General features: G+C 58.6%; 1 protein-coding gene across 2 annotated transcripts; it reads left to right on the plus strand.

Moving 5' to 3' along the window:
- The first annotated feature begins 105 nt into the window (after positions 1 to 105).
- On the plus strand, positions 106 to 21,625 carry TNKS1BP1 (tankyrase 1 binding protein 1). 2 transcript variants are annotated; one of them, XM_037141827.2, is made up of 12 exons: positions 106 to 209; positions 3,223 to 3,331; positions 4,398 to 5,031; positions 6,679 to 6,748; positions 10,504 to 11,859; positions 13,775 to 15,924; positions 18,525 to 18,891; positions 19,164 to 19,314; positions 19,422 to 19,558; positions 20,210 to 20,367; positions 20,635 to 20,707; positions 21,169 to 21,625. In XM_037141827.2, exons 2-11 carry the CDS (start codon positions 3,238 to 3,240, stop codon positions 20,693 to 20,695), a joined length of 5,178 nt encoding a protein of 1,725 aa, XP_036997722.2. In that variant the 5' UTR covers positions 106 to 209; positions 3,223 to 3,237; the 3' UTR covers positions 20,696 to 20,707; positions 21,169 to 21,625. The 2 variants fall into 2 exon arrangements, with proteins under 2 accessions (XP_036997722.2, XP_053515056.1); XM_053659081.1 differs by lacking the exon at positions 106 to 209 and adding an exon at positions 2,937 to 3,021.
- Positions 21,626 to 22,037: the final 412 nt, after the last annotated feature.

Consider the following 22,037-nt stretch of genomic DNA (forward strand, 5'->3'; position numbering starts at 1 on the left):
AGTTAAGCACGGGCTTCCCGCCCCGGGTTTTCACTGACTCATGGATATTCATGAGCCGCCCTGGGGGTGTGGGCCTGGGCGGGGCTGGGGGCGGGGCCCCGGCGGGGCTCGCAGTGGCTAGGTCCCCGGTGACGGCGGCTGCAGTGGCGGCGGCGGCGGTGGCGACTGCCCGAGCCCGAGCCCAGCGAAGCCAGATCCCGGGAGAGCGTGTGAGTGCGCGGGGTGGGGTGGGGAACGGGAGGGTGAAGGAGGGGGCGGGGTCCAGCATTGGGGGCGGGGGAGAGGCATGGAAGGAGTGGGCGCTTTCCAGCCCGGACCTTGGTTGGGGAGGGGGCGAGGGGTGACCGGGAAAGTTTGCAGGGGCCGGGGGTGCTGAGGGAGCAGGGAGCACGCAGGCAGCGAGGGGCACGCGTGAGCTGGCGCGTGTGCGCGGGGGCGGAGGGTGCACGGCCTGGAGCTCGTGCTGGCTGAACCAGAAGAAAGGGGGAAGGGGCGCGGACTTGGGGCGGGGCCGGGGGCGGGCGGAGCTGCTAGAGGGACCCCTGCCATCCCCTTCCCCCGGGTCCCTGCTAGCCCCCTCCCCCGGATCTCTCGGCACGCCCCCAGCCACCCCAGCCCGCCTCCACCCCGTCTGCGTCCCTATTCCTTCGTCTTTTACCCGGCTGCTTCACATCCTGCTCACGAGTCTTGCGCTTCTGCTGCCCCCTCTTCTTCCTCGTCCTCCTCTTCCACCCCCACCCCGTACCCCACCACCATCTCCACTTCCACCCCTTTCTCCTCCTCCTCCTCCTCCTCTTCTTTGGCTAATGCGTTCCCCTCTGTCCAGAGCTTCCCACTGGGCCCCTCCAGACGGCCCCTTGTCCCAGGCTGTTCTGTCCTCCCGTTGGCCCTCCCTCCTCCAGCAGTTTCTGAGCTGTCCCTGCCGACCTCTCTGGATCCGGATCTGACCGGAGATCCTAAGGTCCGTAGAGACGACCCCTTTTGCCCCGGTCTCTTTCTAGGCCCCTTGCCCCGACTGGAGCTGCCCACCTCTCCCCAGCCCTTGGCAGGCTTTGCTCCGGGGTATCAGCTAGTCTACTCTGGCTCCTGAGGTGGGGAGGGCTCAGAGCCGCTGTGATTCTGCAGCTTTTGGCTACCGACTTGGGCACCTGGATTTCCTGGCACGGGCTTTGAGCTGCTGTGGCACCTCTTCATTTGGGGAAGTGGAGCCCCTGCTTCATGGCTTAGCCCCCTCATACTGCAGAGGTGTCTGTCAGACCCCCAGATGGAAGAGTGTTTAGATTCTGGGCTAGTTCATCCCCGTTTCTAACCACCCACACCATGTTCCTTGTAATAATAATGTTCAAGGACAAGGAAACAATCTTGTGTTTTAATTTTATATTTTCTATCACGTTCCCCTCCCCCACGCACACTTGGACAGGCTCTGCACAATTACTCACCCACCCACAGTGAGCAGTGCTCCGTGGAAGCTGGCTGACCAAGGGAACTGATGGTCTTGGGTTTCTCTTTACTCTCTTCCATCTTTGAAACAAGCTGGGGCAAGGTCAAAGGTGAGGGGTGAGTGGGCTTTGCAAAGGGTGAGCATCAGAGGGCCCTTTTGGGATTTGGTGTTGCCTTCCCAGACCTGCTGGAGTGGGTGGCTCTGAGGAAGGGAGCACCCATTGTGGGTTGGAGGGGGTTAGATCATTCTCGGAGACTCTGCTTACCAGGTGATAGGAAAATCCCCCTTCCTCTAGAACAAGAGGGACCAGGACTCTGTCCCCTGTCCCCGAGGTTGGAGAGTCTGGGGGAGGGGTGTTGTGGGTGGGATGGTGCTTCAGGAGCTGGGATGAGAACTGAGGAGGTGGTGGAGTGTCTGAAGAGCAGGTGACAGGACTGGGCCCTGTGGGAGTGAAAGAATGGTCTGGGGAGAGGAGGAGGTGGTCACCAAGCATGGTAGCTCATTGGTGACACCGAGTGGAATTGTAGTAATAATGGCCAATATTTGTTGGGCATTTCTGCAGTAGGTATTATGCTGAGTGGTTTACTTGCATTTTCTGCTATAAACCTCCCAACAGTCTTGGTAACTCCACTTTTCACGCAGAGAAACCGAAGCTTAGAGAAGTAAGCACCGTGCCTAAGGGCACGCAGCAGAAAGTGGTAGACCCATCTAGCATTGAATCAGACCCCAAGCCTGCTCCTGGTCCCGGCTTAGAGGAGGGACACCCATTGGCTTCTGCCACAGGGCTCTGACACTTGGTTTAAAATTTCTGCCACTCAAAACCCTTGAGGCCAACCCTAGGGTGCTGAGGGCTGCCCGCAGATCCCCAGGTCCTAGGCCGTGGCTGTCGTACCCTGACTGTCCTAGGAGAGGGAACCCCCGGGAGTTTTTCCCTCCAGGCCACCCCACCCCCCGGATGTTCTCAAGCCCTGTCCCATTCTCCCAGCCCAGGCCCGGGGCTCCTCCTTCCTCTTGGCGCCGCTCTGGAAATCCAGTGGGAGGCCATTGCTATGGCAACAGGACTAGGCCCTGGCTTTACCTCATCAAATTCCGAGCTGAAGCCAAAGCAATTGAGAAATTAAAGAAAAAAAAATGTATTCCAGATGTTTACTTCTTATTCCTTATTTTTCCGTGTTTGGATGAGACAGCTCTGAGGGAGGTGGGAGTGGGGCAGGGATGTGGAAGGAGGAGGGGGAAAGTGGGGAGAGGGAACCACTCCCAGCTGCAGGAGGGAGGGAGAGAAGGAGGGTGAGCAGGAAAAGGGAGGCAAGCAGTTGAGGCGGAGCCCCAGGTTGGGGAGGAGCGGGTTTTTCCCGTCTCCCTTGAGGTGATTCATGAAGAGGCAAGACTTTAGGGCCTTCTTGTTCTGCCCCTGAGTAGATACCTCTAGCGGGGCTGCTGCACCCAGGGGTGCCCTGGGAACAGTAACTAGGGTGTGTTGGAGAGCTCTCCAGGGGAGGGAGGAGTGGCCAGCTCCCTGCAGCTCCAGGACTTTGGGGTTAGGAGACAAGAGCTGGAGAGTGATCTGGGAAAAGTCGAGGGTAGGCTTTTGGGGACCTCCCTTGACCTCCCCACCCCTTCTGAAGTTCCCTCTTCCTGTTCCACACTCTCCCTCTGCTAGAAGTAGCAGACTTCCCCCGGCCAAGGCTGCTGCCAACGCCCAACGCTCTTGCCTTCTCTCTCTTCTCCTGGGCCTTGGGCCACCCCAGCTCACACCCCTCTGCTTCCCAATTCTCATGCAGGTCCTGCCGCATGTGATGAAAGTGTCTGCTCTCAGGGAAGGCACAGCCATGGCTTCCCCACCACCCCGGCAGATGGAGGAGGAGCTGGCAGCTGCTGGCTCGGAGCCAGGTAGGTGCCTGTGGGTGCAGGGTGACGTGGGGTGTCTGAGAGGACGGTGGAAGGGGCTGAGCCCCCATTCTGTCTTGGAGAGGGGTGGCAAAGGATGGTTCTGTTGGGTTGGGAATGAGGGAGGAGTGCAGAGAATGTGCAGGATGAGTTTGAGAGAGTGAAAATTTCTCAGTTCCTGGTAGGACCCTTCAGAACTGTTCGAGGTCATAAACCTCCCACAGATAAAGAACAGGCTAACCTTCAGAATGATGTGGGGAAAGCCGAGTGTTTTTAAGAGGAGGAGAGTGGGGCCTACACGAGTAATGAGGTGTACCTATGGGGGTTTGAATCCAGGCCTCCTGGCTGCTGTCTAGACTCCTTGCTTAGTCTGAGCCAAATGAGTGGGCGATGGAGGTTTCTATTAGAAGGGCTGAGTCCATGAGTAATTCTAAGGTCTTTTATTTGGCTTTGGAATGCATTATATATATAGAAGGTAGGCTCCTGGTCTTGTTTTTTTCCCCCGTGGCAGATTTATATACTTTTGTGTGGGTTAGGTCAATAGTGAGTTTGCATTCCTCATCACACACCGGATGGCAGTACGCAGGTGGCCTGGGTGTGTAAGCGAGGGTGGGGCAGCCAGGAGGTGGAGTGGCGAGACTCACCTGGGGTAAAAGGGTTGCTGTGGGTGGTTGGACGGAAGAGTGTTCTGTAAGAGGACAGGCCCGGACTGGGGAAATGTGGGGCTGAGTGCTTGAAATGGGCAGGCAGGCATTTATTTATTGGCTTATTTGCTCATTCATTCATTTGCTTGACAAGAACATGTGTTAGATGCAAAGTAGGGTACAAAGAAAAACAAGGTGCCAGCTGGGCCCTAAAATAGCTTTAGCTTTTAAGAGGAATTGACTAAACATTTTGGGAATTTGGAGACAGGAGAAGATGCTTCTGGGCTGTGTAGAGAAAATGAAGGAAGGCTTCATGGAAGAGGTGCCTAGAAGGTTGTCAACAGTTTGAGTTTATAGGGTGGTAAGTAAAGTTCTGCTTCCTGGTTCTTCTGACACCCTCCCAACCAACTCTTTTCTTTTGGTAGGTGACCCTCGGGCCAAACCCCCGGTCAAGCCCAAACCTCGGGCCCTGCCTGCCAAGCCGGCCCTGCCTGCCAAGCCTGGCCTGCTGGTGTCTGTTGGGCCACGGCCTCCCCGGGGTCCCCTGGCAGAGCTGCCTTCTGCCCGGAAGATGAACATGCTGGCGGGACCCCAGCCCTATGGTGGCAGCAAGCGTCCTCTTCCCTTTGCTCCAAGACCAGTGGCTGAGACTTCTACTGGAGGAGAAGCCACCCGAGAGACTGGGAAAGAGGAGGCTGGGAAAGAAGAGATGCCCCCCTTGACACCCCCAGCTCGATGTGCCGCACCGGGGGGTGTGCGGAAGGCCCCCGCCCCCTTCCGTCCAGCCTCAGAGCGCTTTGCAGCCACCACGGTGGAAGAGATCCTAGCCAAGATGGAGCAGCCGCGGAAGGAGGTCCCCGCCAGTCCTGACCGCCTCTGGGGCTCCCGCCTCACCTTTAACCACGATGGCAGCTCAAGATACGGTCCCAGGGCCTATGGCATGGCTGCTGGTCCCATGGATGAGGATGGTGGGGCCCTCTCCAGGGGATGGTCCCAGGAGGGGCCTTCAAAGCCTCCCACAGAGTGCCCAGAAAAGCACAGCCAGACCCCCGAGGAGAGGTGAGGGGTGGGAGGCTGTATGTTTTGCGTTCTGGAGGACGAAGTGGGTGTCCCCATGTGGGACTGCGACCTTCACTTTTAGGTTAGTTGTGTGCTGTGAGTGCGGGCAGACCCTGCTCTCAGTCACAAAGCTTTCTGCCAGTAGACAGTGTTATGACTATATTCTCTTTAGGATTGTAATTTTCTTTATGGAGTTGATGTGTATTTATGATAGAGTTTAAATGCACAGTATGGATGTTTATTTTTTTTTTCATACGAAGAGCTGAATTTTGCCTCTTTTAACCCACAGCCATCTGTTTAGTGAAGAGAATATTAGATCTATTTTAGAGATGAAGCCCTGGCTGGTGTGGCTCAGGGGGTTGAACATCAGCCTGCGAACCAGAAGGTCGCTGGTTTGATTCCCGGTCAGAGCACATGCCTGGGTTGTGTCCCTGGTTGTCAGCACACACGAGAGACAACTGACTGATGTTTCTCTCCCTCTCGTTCTCCCTCCCTCTCCTCTCTCTAAAAAAAAAAATAATAATAATAATTAATTATAAACAAAGAAGTGAGGAAACAGATTCAAAAGTGACTCCCCATGGGTCCTTGGCAACAAGGACAGGGGTTTGACTTCAGGTCTATTGGATTCCAAAGCATATGCTCGTAACTGCTCGCTCCTTCTGTGTGCGGAGCAGTGTGCCAGGTGCAGGTGTGTGTGTCAGGATGAGAAGGGCACAGTCTGCCCAGTAGGAGTCTGATGGGAGAGATAAGATGTGAACACACCTTGACACCGGGCCAGCTAGTGTCACAGAGCAGAGATTACAGCCAGGTTGGAGACTGTTGCATGTAAACCCTTCTCCAGCGCTGGTGCCAGTGTGAAGGAAGGCTGGCCTGGACCTCTTGGGGTGGTGGGCACAGGGCCTTGGAGGAAGATGTTGAGGGGTCTCAAGTTCTATCAGCTGCACAGAGGCCATCCCCAAGGCAGGGAGAGCCCTCTTGAGGCACTTCGGACCCCTAGGCCCTTGGTGGCTGTGCTGGGCCAAGCGGCTCCCCTCCCTCTCCTGCTGCTGGCAAGGGCAGGGCTGCCATGGAGTGAACCTAAGGCCTAAGGCCTCTGCCCTACCCTGCCCTCCAGCCTTGTCCCTTTCTCACCGGGAAGTACCTGGAGGGCAGGGCTCCCAGTTAACCCTTCTTTGTCCCAGGGCTCCAAGCTGAGAGCGAAAGAGGAACAACTTCAGCCTTGGAAAATCACTCTTCCCCCTCTCCCTCCCCCTGCGATCCTTCTAGAAGTATTGGCAGGGCAGCCAGACCAGCTGTGCTCTCCCTGGCTGGTTAACTCCTGAGGGGCTAGGGGAAGGAGGAGTTATCTTTTAGGGGTCTGGGCTTGCAGGATGCTTGTTCTAAAGGGACTAGGGGAGTTTAACCCTTGATGTGCAGGCAGGGAATGGGCACTCTGTCCTGGTACATATTTTCTGCGAAAACCATACAGCTTCTCTGGTCCAGTGGTTCTAGGCAGGGCTCAGTAGAAAATGCCTTGGAAGGGGGGCGGTTAACTTTGGGTGCTGTTAAGTCAGTCGGGCAGATTCTTATCAAAGAGCTCTGTCCCTTATTCATCTACTACTGGCTTCTTAATTCTGTGCCTCGATTTCCTGTCTTTCTTCCTCCCAGGAGCCCCGCTTTGGACCGGGCCTTCAACGGGGACCTCTCGCAACCCGCCAGCTCTGAGCCACTTACTGATGTGAGTTGTCCCCCTGTTATACATCGAGTCATGGAATTGTAGAGCCGGAAGGGCCATCTGAGGTGGCCTCTTCTATCTCTCTGTAGTTCAGAGGGGGGCGCCGAGGGTCCTGGAGGAGGTGACTTGCCCAAGGGACTCTGAGGCCAGTGCTCTTGATCAAGTGTGGTTCCGGCCATGAGGCTGCTCGCTATCAGGAGTAATTACCCATCACAGTTGCCATTGATCAAGTACCTACTGTGTGCGGGGCCTGTTCCTGGAACATTGACTAACTTAATCCTAGTGATCACTTAAGCCTAGTAGAGTCTGTTGGTCCCACGGGAGAGGTGAAGATGCCAGAGCTCACGGGGATTAAGTAATTTACCCAGGGGCGGAGGCAGGGTCCTGGTTGTCTGACTCTGGTGCTCTCCTGCCTGGGCTGCCTTCTCAGGGTGCTGGGGAAAAGTCCCTCTTTGGGGGTTTTTGTTACATCCCCAGCACAGAGTGCTGGGAGCATAGTCAGCCTGCTCCCCTGAGTCACTGAGCCCTTCTTGCTCGTAGAGGCTGCCCCATCTGCCCAGTGGTGGAGACCTGACTCCGTTCGTCCACCCAGCAAATATTTACTGAGCACCTGCTCTGAGCTGGATGCTGGGGAAACACCAGAGAGCAGAGCACGCGCCATCCCTGTTCTCTGGGAGCTCCTCTTCCAGGGCGCGAGCCAGCATGAGCCTGGTCGTACCTGTGAACCAGCAGATGTGTAGTCAGACAAGTGCTGGGAGACCGGAGAAGGGAGAGAGGACTGGGGTGAGGGCCGGTGGGGAAGGCCTCTCTGAACAAGGTGAGGGAGGGAGCCGTGCGGATGTTTGGAGGAGAGCATTCTTGGCAGAGGCAGCCACAGGGACAAAGGACTTGGTGCCTCCCTGGCTGGGAAGCCAGGCTGTCTGAGTCAAAGTGACAAGGGAGGAGCTGGGTGGTAGTAGTGAGTATTGAGAAGCGATGAGTGAGGAATGGAGCCTCGCCGGCCAGTGGGAGGTCCTTGGCTTGAGAGAGGGGCAGGAGCTGTTGAGCGGTTTGAAGGAGAGGTGTAAAGAGTCCCCTTGCCCTTTTGGTTGCAGGGAGCTAAAAGCAGCAGCGGGGGCCCACTGGGGGGGCTCTTGGAATAATCCAGGGGCGAGGTGATGGGCCCTGGAGGTAGCCTGTGCCGGGATGGTGAGACATGGCCGCTCTGGGTAGAAATTGAAGGTGAAGTTGAGGACAGGATGTGCAGACAGATTGATAGCAGAGAGAGGGAGTGTGAGCAGGTGCGCATGCAGAATCAAGGATGCTGCCAGGGCCTTTGGCCTGAGCCACCGGAAGGATGAGGTTACCGTTTAGTGAGATGGGGACTTCTAAGGGTGAAGCAGATGGAAGGAGATGTGAGGAGTTTGCTTCGGGAGTCACTGAGTTTGAGGTGGCCTTATAGACAGCCTCATAGAAATGTCGAGTGGGCAGTTGACTATTTCAGTCTGGAGTTCCAGGGACTCGTCTGCACACAGATGGTAGCGAAGACTGGCTGAGATCACCAGGGGAGTGAGTGGATGCGGCACCGGAGGAAAGAGGACCCAGGCACAGCCCGGGAGCCAGGACAGAGCAGCAAGCAGGTGGGAGGGAAGCTGGCGAGGGCGGAGTCCTGGAGGCCAGAAGAAGCCAGCTTCCAGGACTGGAGGAGGGCAGATCAGCTATCAGGTGCTGCTCACAGGTCAAGGAAGGTGAGCACTGAGAAAGGTACTTGGCTATAGGGAAACATTGTAACCTCGCAGTTAGGTGGCGAGGTGAAGAAAGCAGCCTGTGTGGGGCGGGTTCTCGAGAGAATTGGGACAAAGTATGGGGACAGATGGTGAATGTAGACAGTGTGTCCAGGAAAATGAGTGGTAGGTAGAGGGAGAGGTAAGGGCAAGAGTGTTTTTCTTTTTTTAAGGAGGAAGAAATGAAAACAGTTTGTGTGCTGATGGAAATGGTCCAGGAGAGGAGGAAAAATCAGTGGTGCCGGAGAGAGAGGAGGGGTTGTTGGCCTTAGTCCTGGGCAAGGGCAGTTCACGATCTGGTCTCACATCAGGCGGTGGGCTCTGGCTGTTTCCTCCCCGGCCTCTGTGTTCCCAGGGAAGCTAGGTGGGCAGCTGAGATGAGGGGGTGGAGGTGCCTGGGGTTTGAGGAGACAAGTGTTGCCTGGGAACCTTTGGGAGCAGTGTGTCAACAGGCTAGACAGACAGTAGGATGCAAGAGGGGGTTGAGGGTTGGGAAAGGGACTGTGATGTTGGTAGAGAGACATGAGGATAGGAGGCGACTGGGAGACAGTGAGAAGGAGGGAGGGTTAGTGGCCATGCTTCCCACAGGTGTTGAAGGACTGAGGGGGGGCAGGGAGGGTGGAAAGATGGACCTGGAGAGACAAGAGGTGGGAGTGGGTGAGGGGAGACTTGAAGGTGAGGTCATGGAGGGCTGCAGTTGTGAGTAAGGACGGAGTCACGGGAGAGGCGGGTCACAAAGTCCTCAGAGAAGGAGAGGTCAAGGAATTGAGCCAGGATGCTGGGAAGCTTGACTGAAATCGCTGAGGACCACGGCAGGGGTGGTCCTGGGGGCGCCGCAGTGATCCGGGGCCTACACTTGTCAGGGCTCGAGGGGTCTGCAGGGGCCCCAACAGGAGGGCGGCGGGAGCTGTAAAGCTAGAGCTTTGTAGATAGGAGGGAGTGGGAGGGGCCTTGAGAAGCGAGCAGGACGTGCCTTCCTCTGTCCAGGCCTGCAGTCCCATAGAGGGGACAGCAAGGGAAGTGTGACCTCTGGGGAGGGCAAAGGTCAGACAGAGCAAGACTCACTTCTCGCCTGGGGCTAGGCCGAGTGGAGCAGTGAAGGAGTGCCAGCTTCCTGGTGCCCCTCTACTCCCCTCCTTTCCCACCCTTCTGCCCCCACCTCCCCCAGCCCTCATCATCTGCCTGCACCCTAGTCCTCCCCTTCCCGCATCGTCCTAGAGCATCCATTCTTTGCAAGTCCTGTCCCGAGAGGGGCCGTGTACACAAACCTTACTTCCCCTCACCTAACTCTGTGAGAGGGACATTGCTGCCACCAGCCCCAAAGGACTGAAGGGGAGAGAGGCTGAGGCTCAGAGAAGCCAAGTGACCACCATCTGGGAGAGCTTACAGCCCACGAGAGGCAGTGCCAGATGCCTCCAGGCCAGGGGATCTCACGCCTCCCAGTGCCTTCGCCCGAAGCTCGAGGCCTGCCTGCTTCCTTGGGCAGCGCTGTGACCTGCGGGTGCACAGAGCAGGGTGGGCAGACCCACCTCCCCACCCTCTGCAGCCTCTACTGTGCGGGGCTTGGAGTCCTGCTCTGAGGTGGGACCCCTGCCTGCCCGGGTGGTCAGATTCCCAAATTTCCTTTTCTCTTTATAAAGCCAGTATTCTTGACCGTGAACCATGGACTCAGGAGATCCTTTGATGGGCTTTGGGTTGGGTAGGTGGGAGGGTTTGAGCCACTTGAAGTGGTGTGGGTCGTGTGTGAGTAGGGCCACTTGTGTTTTTCTGGGGAGAAGGCCTGAAGGAGGGGTCTGAGAACTCCGAGAAGCTTAAGAAGCCCTGGGCGCCCTAACTAATCTTTCCCAGCTGTCCTGAGAGACACCCCAATTTTCTCCTCCTGTCTGTGGAGGGAGAGTGTGAAGGAGCAGCTGACCTGTGGTCCGTATCAGGTTGCCATGGGCCTCCCCCCGCCCACCTGAAGGTGAATGATGGCTCTTGACCTTTCTCTTGCAGGTTCCCAAGCCCTGGGTCTCCTCAAGTCCAGGCCCCACCTCAGAGAATGGAGGGTCCACCAGCCCAGGCCTTCCTGCTGAAGTCTCCGGCTCAGCCCCTGGCTCTCCCAGACTTCACTCACCCGACGGGAGCTCTCCTCGCCGTGCGCACCTTCCAGAAGTCCAGAGTCCTTTAGCCTCCGGGCCTTCTCCCTGCCTGCCCGTGACTTCATCAGCCCCGGCTGTAGCCCTGCCTGACGAGGGCTCCTGCCGTGCCCCTAGCCCAGGGCTCCCTGCTTGGGGTGCTCCAGAGGCTCCCAGACCTGGCAGCCCTCCAGTGGAGAAGGTCTTGGGGTGCCACAGCCCAGAGCAGCCTCTAGTCACCTCGCCCCGGCCCCTGAAGGAAAGGGGTGAATTGCTCGATTCTGATCGGACGTTTCCGTCTGGCGAGGAGGCGGCCAGGGCTGACACCAGCCTCCGCCCCACCAGCCTGGCTCAGCGCCGGTTTTCCGAAGGTGTGCTCCAGCCGCCTAGCCAAGACCAGGAGAAGCTGGGGGGCTCACTCGCTCACCTGCCCCAAACCCAGGGGAGCCAGTCAGCCCTGGATCATCCCTTTGAAAGTGGGACAGAGTCCAACTGGAGCTTGTCTCAGTCCTTTGAATGGACCTTCCCGACTCGGCCTTCGGGTCTAGGGGTGTGGCGGCTGGACTCCCCACCCCCCTCCCCTATCACCGAAGCCACTGAGGCTGCAGAGGCCGAGGCTGCCGAAACTGGGGCCACTGAGGCACCTGACTGGGCTGCATCCAGTAGAGAGGGAGTGTCCCAGCAGGGGCGAGAGGCCCAGTCCACTCCAGAGGGACCAGAAAGACCTGGTTCTGGGGTGCAGACAGAGGATTCAGGCATCTCCCCAACCCAAAAAGGTGATGGGGAGAGTCAGCCTCCATCCCCTGCTGTTCCCCTCAAGCCTCTGCCAACAATGGGGGACACACCTGAACCGGCCTTGCTGCAGGCAGAGGAGAGATATGAGGAGCAGGAGCCCACAGCCGGACAGGAGTCCCTGCTCCCTCTGGCCACTGGGGAGGCTGCCCGGCCCCTCCTGGAGCCAGTCCTGGGGCAGCAGCAGCCAGCACCCCCTGATCAGCCTTGTGTCCTCTTTGCTGACACTGCTGACCCTGGGCAGGCATTACCTGCTGAGGAGGAGACTCTGACCCTGGCCCGGGCTGAGACTACCCAACCCAGAACGGAGGCTCAAGACCCCTGTAGCAGCTCCCGCTGGCTGGACGACCTCCTGGCTTCGCCGCCACCCAATGCTGGCAGTGCACGGCGGGGAGCTGGGTCTGAGCTGAAGGACACACAGACGCCAAGTGCCTGCTCTGAGGTGAGGATGGGAGCACCGGGGGTTGGGGGCCAGGGCTTCAGTAGTCTTCGTTCTCTCAGCGCGGACTTCGTGTCCAGAACTAGGGGCACAACTGTCAGCAGGGCACCTGTGGACACGCTCCTCACGGTTGTGTGGTCTAGCAGTGCTGTGGGCAGGGGTTGCTGGACGGTGCTTAGGGTCTGGCCAGAGGTTCTGTCTGATTGCAGCATCTACTGGTTGAGTGGTTTTGGGAATGTGCTCTCACTTCTAAGCTTCAGAGTCCTTTCATAATGACGTTCTCCTCTTAGGGGTTGTACTGCAGGTAAAGTGAGATGTGGACTGTGCCTAGTGTGTGGCGTCCACTGAGTGCTGGGAAGGGCAGCGGAGCCCAGCGCGTGGAGGTGGGTGCTGGGAGCAGGTGGCCTGGGTTCGGCTGGGCTCTGCTACGTGCCCAGGTGTGCCTTGGAGCAAGTTACTTTTCTGCCTGTGCCTCAGTGTCTGTATCTGTAAAATGGGAATAACTCTACCTCATAGGGTGATTGTGAAGACTAAATGAGCTGTAGTACTTGTAAAGTAGTGCCAGTGGCACCTGGCTCATTGTGAGCGCTTGGTAAGTGTTGGCTTTTATGAGCGTTATTGCCGTTGAGCTCCAGACCTGCCTGGTGCACAGGCAGCCAAGGCCCAGAGCTGGCAGAGCCTGTGCAAGGTTACCCAGCAAGTTGGCAGCTGGGCTTGGGCCCAGTGCCCTTTCTCCTACCGCGATGACTCTGATTTTGAGGGCTGGGGTCCAGGTGCCTTTTGAAATGTGTTTTTCAAGCCCAGCCTGGGCTGGTAGGGGCGGAGCTGGAAGGAAGGAGGAGCCAGGAGCCTCTGAGGGGAGGGAGTGTAGGAGGAGGAGCAGGAAGGAGTTAAGAACGGCTGGCTCCTGCAGTAGGTGTGTCTGTCCCGGGATGTGGGTGACTCAACTGGCTTCTGGGCGGGGCCACCGGAGCTGCAGCTGCTCTTGAGCCAGCGGTGCCAGGGTGAGCCCCGAGCCAGAGCGGTCAGACAGGTCCCGGCGAGGGGAGCGGCCCAGCCCTGTTCCCTGCCTGCCGTACCCAGCTGCCTGAGGCGGGTTTGGGGGGCAGGGACCATGGCCGGGCTTGGGGATGGGGAGCACAGCATGTCTATTTTAAAGAGGCTGCTGGCCAACGCGGAGCTTCGGGATGAGGCTGGCCGCCTTCGCAGCCCTGCGGCCAGGGCTCGCCTGCCCTCAGCAGTGAGTCAGGGAGTATGGGGTGTGGGTTGCAGGGAGCCCTGGCGGGGTCTTTCCCCTGTGCCAGAGCTGGCTGTCCCCTCTCAGCACTGCACCCTGCCCCCCTCATCCCCTAGGGCTGAGGGATGGCTGCACTGGCTTCCTGGGGAGGGCTGGGCAGAGGGTGCTTTCCTTAGGGAGGGAGGGGCTGGGAGCTCCGGGGGGAGGGGGGACTGGACCGGCGAGGGTGGTGCTGGGATCTCACTGTGGGAAGGAGGTTGTGGAGGGGCCTTGAGTCTTATCCTCTTCTAAAGAAAGTGCCCCACACCCCTGTGAAGACCACTCTGCCAGGGCAGGTAGCCAAGTGTTGCCCAAGGGCTGTAAACATGACCTCAGGGTCATCGATTGAGTACTGGTTGCTGTTGCTGGGTGCTCCTTCTGTGCCTGGCACTATGCAGAGAACTTGGCGCCAGTGATCTTGTTTAATCCTCCCTAACTGCCCGTGCAGTAGGAATTATCCCTGTCTAAGGATGAGGACCCTGAGGCCCAGAGTGGTTAAGTGATTTGCTGAAGGTCACACAGCTGGGATACAGACCCAGGCATTCTGTTGCCAAAGTTCAACTCTCAGGCGACAGACGGTGCTGACTCTCATTCTAGATTAACTCTAAGCTCTGTTTCTCTCTCTTTCTCTCTGATTCTCAGGGACTCCTTGGCTGGGCCCAGAGAGATCTGCAGAGTGAATTTGGGATTGCAGCGGATCCGCAGCCCAGCAGTTTTAGCCCTTCCAGCTGGTGCCAAGACACTTCTCAGGACTATGGCCTTGGGGGTGCGAGCCGTAGAGGGGACCCAGGCCTTGGACAGAGGGACTGGTCCAGCAAGTGTGGGCAAGGAGTGGGAGAAGGGAGCACCAGAGACTGGGCCAGCAGGTGTGGCATCAGCCGTGAGGAGCTGGAGGTCAGCAGCCCGGATGGGAGTGCAGTGTCTGCCCCAGGGGGACTTGCAGCCCAGGACCGGGTGATTGGAAAGCCAGCCCCACTTGGCACTCTGCAGAGCCAGGAGGCGGATGTTCAGGACTGGGAGTTCAGAAAGAGGGATTCCCAGGCCGCTTTCTCCAGCCGCGACGCGGAACTCCAGGACCAGGAATTTGGGAAAAGAGATTCGCTGGGTTCTTACAGCAGTCGGGATGCGAGCCTTCAGGACTGGGAGTTTGGGAAGAGAGATTCTTTGGGGGCTTATGCCAGACAGCAGGCAGATGAACAGAGCCAGGAAGGGGCGGAGAAGGACCACCTCAGCAGGTTCAGCAGCCAGGATGCTGACGGGCCGGGCCAGGAGTTTGGGAAGAGAGATTCGTCACTTGGCACCTATGGCGGTGGGGGTTCTGAGCAGCCAGACCAGGATTTCGGAAAGAGTGCCTGGATGAGGGACTACAGCAGCTGTGGCAGCTCTGTGGCCCTCGGCCCCCAGGACAGAGGCTTCGGGACGAGAGCCCCGAGTGCTGGGTTCAGCCCTGAGGAAGCCCAGCAGCAGGATGAGGAGTTTGGGAAGAAAATTTCGAGTGGAGGAGATAGCCTGGGTGAGGCCAGCAGGGATGCAGGCCATCCAGAGGAGATAGAGTCGAGGGGCTTGTTCAGCCCCAGCACCCCCCAGTTGCAGGATGGGGCACTGGGGCAGAGGGGCCCGAGCAGCTGGCAGGACAGCGGTGCCAGCCAGGAAGTTGGAGGGCCGCAGGAGAGACGGCCGGCCGGGGGCCAGAGCCCGGGTGATGCTGACCTGGGAGGCAGGGAAGTGGGGCAGCAAGGCTGGCCTGGCGACATCAGCCTCAGTGTTGCGCCCCAGCCAGCGGTGGCCTTCAGCCCAGGGCAGCGAGACTGGAGCGGTGACTTTTGCACGGAGGCTGCTGAGAGAAGCTATCAGTTTGGCATCATTGGCAATGACCGAGTGAGTGGTGCCGGTCTGAGCCCTCCCGGCAGGATGGAAGGTGGCCACTTTGTGTCTCCTGAGAAGACCTCGGCTGGGCCTGTGGACTGGACTGACCAGCTAGGCCTCAGGAACTTGGAAGTGTCCGGCTGTGTGGGTTCCGTGGGCTCAAGTGAGGCCAGGGAGGATGCCGTGGGACAGATGGGCTGGTCGGACAATTTGGGCTTGAGAGACGTGGACCTGGCCAGCTGTGCGAAGACTGGGGGGCCTGAGGAGCCCAGGGGGATGGGAGTTGGGGAGAAAGACTGGACTTCTGATGCTGGGGTGAGGGGCAGAGATTTGGCTGGGGTCGGGGAGGAAGGAGGCCACAACCAGGCCAGAGAGAGTGGCGTGGGGCAGACCGACTGGTCAGGTGTGGAGGCTGGACAGTTCCTTAAATCCAGGGAGCGTGGAGTGGGCCAGGCAGATTGGACACCAGACCTGGCTCTGAGCAACATGGCCATGGGGGCAGGTAGCGGCTCCAGGGAACTCGGGGTGGGCCAGGTGGACTGGGACGACAGCCTGGGCCTGAGGAATCTGGAGGTGGCCTGTGACCTAGAGGCCGGCGCTTCTCGGGAGCCACGGGGATGTGGAGTGGGGCAGACCGACTGGAGCCAGGACCTGGGGCTCCAGAGTATGGGGCTCTCTGGGGCCCCGAGTGAATCCAGGGAGCACGGGGTGGGAGAAGTCAGCCAGTGCCCAGAGCCAGGTCTTGGGGACACTGGCACGTTGAGCCCTGGCTTGGAGGCCAGAGACCCCATGGAGGCCAGGGAGCTGGGGGTCGGTGAGACAAGTGGGCCAGAGACCCAGGGTGAAGATGACTCCTCACCGTCCTTGGAGACCTGCCCTGAAGGTCCCGGAATGGACACAGGAGAAGCTCCCGGCTTCGGAGCCAGGTAAGGGGAGCCGCCCCGTATGGGAGGGAAGGTGGTGCTGGCGGTCTGAAGGCTTAGAACCGCTCTGGGGAGAGAAGAACCAGCTTTCCCCACGGAGTTTTACTCTTTGGGAAATTACGACAGTTTCAGTTGTGAATTTTTATTTTTACTTTTTTAAAAACTGAACTCTGACATGCACTCAGGTTGAGTTCCTGCTTTGAATGAGTGTGTCGTGTGGAGTGTGACTCTTTGCAGCCCACGCCTTAGGCTTCCTTGGTGACGTTGTACTGGGACGGGGCCGGAGGAACTGGAGTGGCACATGTCACATCTTTGGGTGGGTTCCACTCGAGCACAGTGGCTGCTGCACAGGCCTCTCAGCTCTGAAGCCACAGGTGCTCCTGGGCCAGGGACCATGGATTGCTTCCCTGGTCCTGCACGGATGCAGGAAGGAACACTCTTTGTTCTTGGCCTTGGCCACTCCAGGTCCGGAGTGGAGTGCACAGTGGCACTCACTGTCTCTCAGGGGGTTAGGAACATGGTGCTTCTTGCCTGCCCTGTGTTCATGGCTAGAAGAAGCAACAGTTTAAGAACCTGAAGGACATGGGACCTGGCCCCTGGCCCCTCCCCCACACAGTTGCTGAAAAAGAACTTTCCAGAGGAACACACTGGTAATTTTGCCAGCCAACCACAGTCTGTCTCAGGGATTTTTATGTTCTAAAACCGATCGAGCTGATTTCTTGCCTGGAAAGGGTACAAAAAGGCATTGTATTGTATGTCTTCCGTTAACATTTCCCTCCACTGAGATTTGCATTCGTCGTCTTGACTGAGTAGAAAGTTTGCCCTTTCCCAACCCTGGAGCTTCTCACCTGCCAAGGAGGAAGGGAAGGGGAGGGAGGTGTGGGGCAAGCTGTGTTGTAAGCAGGGGGGCTGACGGTAGTGGGAGGGGGCAGGAGGGACCAGGGAGGGTCTAGAGCAGGGGTGTCCAACGTCTTGGCGTCTCTGGGCCATGCCGGGAGAAGAAGAGTTGTCTTGGGCCACACATTAAACACACTGTGACACATAATGACCAAAAAAATCCCTCTAATGTTTTAAGTAAATTTACAATGTCGTGTGGGCCTGTATTCACAGCCAACCTGGACTGCATGTGGCCTGTGGGCTGTGGGTTTGGACACCCTTGGTCTAGAGGGAGTTGGGGGGTGGTGGAGGTGTTGAGAAGGCATTTGGGTTGAGGAGAAGGAGAAGAAAGGGTGATGGGGCCCTGATGTTGCCCCGGGGAGCTGAGGAGGGAGTGTTCTGGGGAACCCCAGCTGTGGAGTGGGAGATGGGGGAGCCTGGGTCCGAAGTGAAGACTGTAGGGACAGAGCTGAGTTCACAGGCCTGGGAGTCCAGAGGCTCCTGGGTCCCTGGGCCTCTCTGAGCCTCACACCCTAATGATAGACACAGGAAGCATTAGCATTCCTGGTGGCAGAAGGCGGGTGCCCAGCGGTCGCCCTGGTGTCTCTTCCCAGGACTCAGAGAAGTCTGCGGTCCCCAGTGCTTGGCCGCACATCTGACCTCATTGGTCTTCACAGCTGCAGGTGAACACAGAGGGATGATTAGCATCTCCGGTTTGCAAGAGACAGGGTGTGGTCTGCCTGAGGTCACAGAGTCAGTGGTGCGTCTTTCCTGCTTCATCTTAAATGCTGTCAGGTGTGGCCATGGCTTTCAGGACCGAGGTGTGAGTTTAGTGAGAGTGCGTATGTGTTCGAGCTGTGTTTTGAGGGAGCAGTGGGCAGAGATGCATAAGCTGCACTGAGATGCAAGTTGACCCAGCTTCTCATTCACTGGGCAAATGTTTGCTTAGTCCCTTTCCTGGCCAGGCCCTGGGCCAGGGGCTGGGGGCGCAAAGGTAGAAGCGGCTGTGTCCTTGCCCTTGAGTCGCTCACAGATGGACAGTGGGGACAGAACCTCTGGGGGCAGGGGTGCTGGCACAGGTGGAGCCCTGGGCTGGCAGGGTGGAGGAGTGGTGGTGGAGGGAGGGAAGCAGGCCAGCCCCACGGAGGATTTAAGCTGCAGAGACTGAGAGAGTGGAGGGGCGCTGGTGCGGCGTCCGTGGCAAGGGACAAGTGTGCCCGGATGGACAGCCGGGTCTGCAGGGCCCGGCACGTTCTGTGAGGCTGGGGCCCAGGGAGGGACGGCATGGGTAGATGGCCAGTGTGTCCCCAAGCAGGTGTTCCTGGGAGGGATGCACAGACAGGGTCCATGACGTTGACGGCAGTAGTAACCGTAGCTGTTACTCATAGGGCATGCTCTGAATGCCAGGCCCTGTGACTCGAGGTTCACAGTCTCATTTCATACCCCCGGCAACCTTATAAAGGTAGGAGCTTTTGTAGGTGAAGGAACTCGCCCAAAGTCTCAGTGAGTAGAAGACCAAGGATATGAACCTGACAGGCTGGCCCAGCTCATCCCCTCTGTGCTGTGTTGTGTGAGGTCTTGACCGTGTCCTTCCTGAAGGAGCCTGGGAAAAGCATGGGAAGGAGGGATGGGTTGAGGGGAGGGAGAGACAGATCTCATGAAAGGGGCTTCAGGAGGGGGAGGTGTGACCACATGGTGACCTTGTCTGCCGGTCCATCTCCTTGCAGCCCCGGTGGGTGCCCGGCCCGCTCTCCACCCTCTGGCTCCCAGGGCCTGCTGGAGGAGGTGCTGGCCATCAGCAGCTCCAAGGCAGTGGCCCGGAGGGAGTCCGCAGCTTCGGGCCTGAGGAGCCTGTTGGAAGAGGAAGGAACCCTGGCAGGGGATGACCAAGGGGAGCCCCCAGAGCCCAGCAGGGACCTCGTGTCCTCCTGGAGGCCCCAGCCTGATGGTGAAGCCAGCCGGACAGAAGAGGTGGACGGCACCTGGGGCCCTGCGGGGGCCGGGCGGGGCGACCAGGGCGCAACGCGCCCTCCTCGGCGGCCCCCCCAAGGGCCTCCCCCCAGCTCCCCCAGCCAAGACTTCTCCTTCATCGAGGTCAGTGGAGGGTGAGCCCAGGCCAGCGAGTAGACTGTTGTGGGGGGTGAGGGTGGTGGAGCCAGAGCCTGGCCCCTGGGACTCCCCAGCTGCTCCGAGCTCTGTGGTCTCAATCCAGGAGGCAGAAAGTGGGCGAGGGGTGAGTTGGATGAACAGGGGCTCCTGGCTACAGGAGGGATCCGCTCACAGCCAGGTGCTTTTGAGAGGTTCCCGTGTGATGGGGCAGCACCATGGGACGGTGATGGCAGTGGTGTTGCCTTTGTCTTGAGCAGGACACTGAGGTCCTCGACAGTGCCATGTATCGGAGCCGTGCCAACCTGGGGCGCAAGCGTGGGCACCGGGCCCCGGCCATCCGGCCAGGTGGTACCCTGGGCCTGTCGGAGGCGGCAGACTCTGAGGCACGCCTCTTCCAGGACTCCACAGGTAGGGCCAATGTGGTGTCCGCTGTCTCTGTTGGTGTCTGGGGCTGTGCCGGGAGGTGGAGGTGTGGGGTGGGCTGCCGGTGCTGAGCCCTCTCTGGGCCCTTGCAGAGCCACGAGCTTCTCGGGTGCCGTCTTCCGATGAGGAGGTGGTGGAGGAGCCTCAGAACCGCCGGACACGGATGTCCTTAGGCACCAAGGGGCTGAAAGTCAACATCTTTCCCGGCCTGAGCCCATCAGCTCTGAAGGTACCATCTGATTAGTCAGCAAACACATCCAACCACCCGGCCAGCTGGACACCTTGCATCCAGCCTTCTCCCCATCATCTGTTCATTTCCCCACCCCTCCTGCCCATTTTTATTCTCACTCTGCTCTCCAGTGAGGGCCTGCTGCACCCTATGCTGTGTGCTGATCGTGATGGAAGGAGGATCGAGGCTGTTCTACGTCCCAGAACCTCACGGGTGGTGGGGGACAAAGCCTTGTCTGTAGTTAGATGTGGCAAAGGGAGAAGTTGAGGGCTCATGGGAAGGGCTGGGCCTGTTCGGAGAGAGAGAAGTTGCTTTATGATCGGGGGAAGCCTCATGCTGCACGTGCCCATGCTCTGAGGCATGCACAGGAGTTGGCTGCAGAGGCCGAGGTGGTGGGAGGCCTTTCAGGCAGGGGAAGGAGAAGCAAAGGCTCAGGCCTGAATGCAGTTCAACAGTATAGCACCTCTTCCAGGGGCTGCCGTGTGTGAGGCAGTGCTCAGCTCTCAGGACCTTTGTCGTTAAGTGCCTTCCTGTCCATCTGGGTGAAAGGACTGCAGAGGCGTTTGGGCCTGACTGGGGACTGCATGCCCTTTCTGTGAGTCCTCCCGCCCGTCCCTCTGACACCTCTGTGTACCTGGACTTGTCTGTCAGGCCAAACTGCGCCCCCGGAACCGTTCAGCCGAGGAGGGGGAGCCGGTGGACAGCAAGGCGAGCCAGAAGGAGTCTGTGGTCCAGCGGTCCAAGTCCTGCAAGGTCCCAGGGCTGGGGAAGCCCCTCGCGTTACCTCCCAAGCCAGAGAAATCCTCAGGGTGGGTGACGTGAACTCAGGGCGTTGACTAACCTCAGTGTCTTGGCCTAAAAAGGGAAACCTCGCTTTATGTAGAGGAACACCAAAGCTCGGGGAGGAGGTCGACATGCCCCGAAGTAACTGTGTTGAGCTGGTGGCAGGGTTCCTGTCTTGGAAGCCAGGCCCTGGGCTCCGTCCGGGGGTGGGGGTGGGGGTTCTATTGGTGCCACTCCTCATTTTGTTCCGCCTTCCTCAGGTTTGCTTTGTGACCTTGCCCTCTGTCTTATAGGTCAGAAGGATCGTCACCCAATTGGCTACAAGCCCTGAAGCTGAAGAAGAAGAAGGTCTAAGAAGTCACTGAGGTGAGGGCAGGGCCCTGGGCTTGGGGAGTGGGGTCCAGGGATGAGCAAGGCATGCCCTGGAGGATGCAGGAGGCCCCTACCTTCCCTCCTCACCCACCTCTCTCTGACGGCCTGGAAGCAGGCAGGTGGAGCCAAGCTACAGAGACTTGGTGTGTCCCTGGACTTTCCCTCAGTTTTGCCCACAGAACGGGGTGGTGTTGTCTGGCCTTTGATGGACTGGGAGGGCTTCTATCCCAGCCTTCTTCCCTGGGCTCAAGGATGGTCCCCAGGCCGTGTGGCTGGCCTGAGTGTGCTCCAGCAGCCCTTCTGGCCTGGGGCCTCTGGGGCAACTCACCAGGAACCTTCCTTACAATAGGGCTCAGTTTGGGGAGCCAGGATGGGCACAGGGGAAGGAAGCTGGGAGCACCTCCTCTGTCCCCCGCGGTCCACTCCCCTGAGCTCTTCTCTCCTTCCCGGTGCAGGTCCTTCCCATCTGGCAGTCTCAGGCAGTGCCCGTTCCTGTGGGGTCCCCGGCAAGGAGATGGCTGGAGTTCCCCATGTCCCAGGCTGCAGCCTCTGCTCCCCTACACCTCGGAGGAGTGTCTGGGGAGGCACACTTATGCACTTTGTATCACCCTCCCAACTTCCCCTACACCTTCTCTTCCTGCCTGGATTCCAGCCTGGATTCTGTCGATAGTGGTCCAGGGTTCTGGTCCTTCCTCTGTGCACACTCTGCCCGCCTCCCTCCTGCTTCCTCCTCCAGCCTACCTTGGGTTTTCTTTTGATACCAATTTATAGCATTTTTTATAAAAGCCTTTGATTTTTGTAATGGGTGGAGCCCAGCCCACCCCAGGTCTCCTTCCACCCTGCCAGGTGCCCCACAGAGACCAATAACATTTTGCCACTTGAAACAATAAAGTTTTTTGGGAATTGGTGTTGCCCAGTTGTGGTGTGTGGTCATCACGCCCTGTCCCCCTGTCCAAGGCCGTTCTGGGGAACGCCAGTTCCAGCCCTGACCTGCCAGGAACTCACTCTGCTGTTGAATGTGTTATTACCCTCGTGCTCCTGGGCTTAGGGTCCCTGAGGAAGGTGTATTGGTTCTAATAGGCGGATTGCTGATTTGAGCAACCCCGAAACCTCAGGAGCTTAACACAAAGCTTTATTTTTCTATAAATAAAGCTCTCGGTCCACGTGGGTTGGTGGTGGGGACACTCTGTGCCTTGAAGTCATTCAGAGCCCAGGCTCCTTCCCTGTTGTGGCTCAGCCACCTGCAGAGGCCTTTGAGTCCTCCACAGCGTCACAGGGAGAGGGGAGCAGGATGTGGGAGACCCACACCCCACTGGCCAGGATT

Source organism: Artibeus jamaicensis, unplaced genomic scaffold, assembly GCF_021234435.1.
Source record: "Artibeus jamaicensis isolate MK-2021 breed Jamaican fruit bat unplaced genomic scaffold, CSHL_Jam_final scaffold_614, whole genome shotgun sequence".
NCBI classification, from domain to species: domain Eukaryota; kingdom Metazoa; phylum Chordata; class Mammalia; order Chiroptera; family Phyllostomidae; genus Artibeus; species Artibeus jamaicensis.

Coding starts and splice junctions, on each gene's coding strand:
- TNKS1BP1 (XM_037141827.2), top strand. CDS start 3,238: ATGAAAGTGTCTGCTCTCAGGGAAGGCACAGCCATGGCTTCCCCACCA. Junction 3,332..4,397: donor AGCTGCTGGCTCGGAGCCAG/GTAGGTGCCTGT, acceptor TTCTTTTGGTAG/GTGACCCTCGGGCCAAACCC. Junction 20,368..20,634: donor AAGCCAGAGAAATCCTCAGG/GTGGGTGACGTG, acceptor TCTGTCTTATAG/GTCAGAAGGATCGTCACCCA.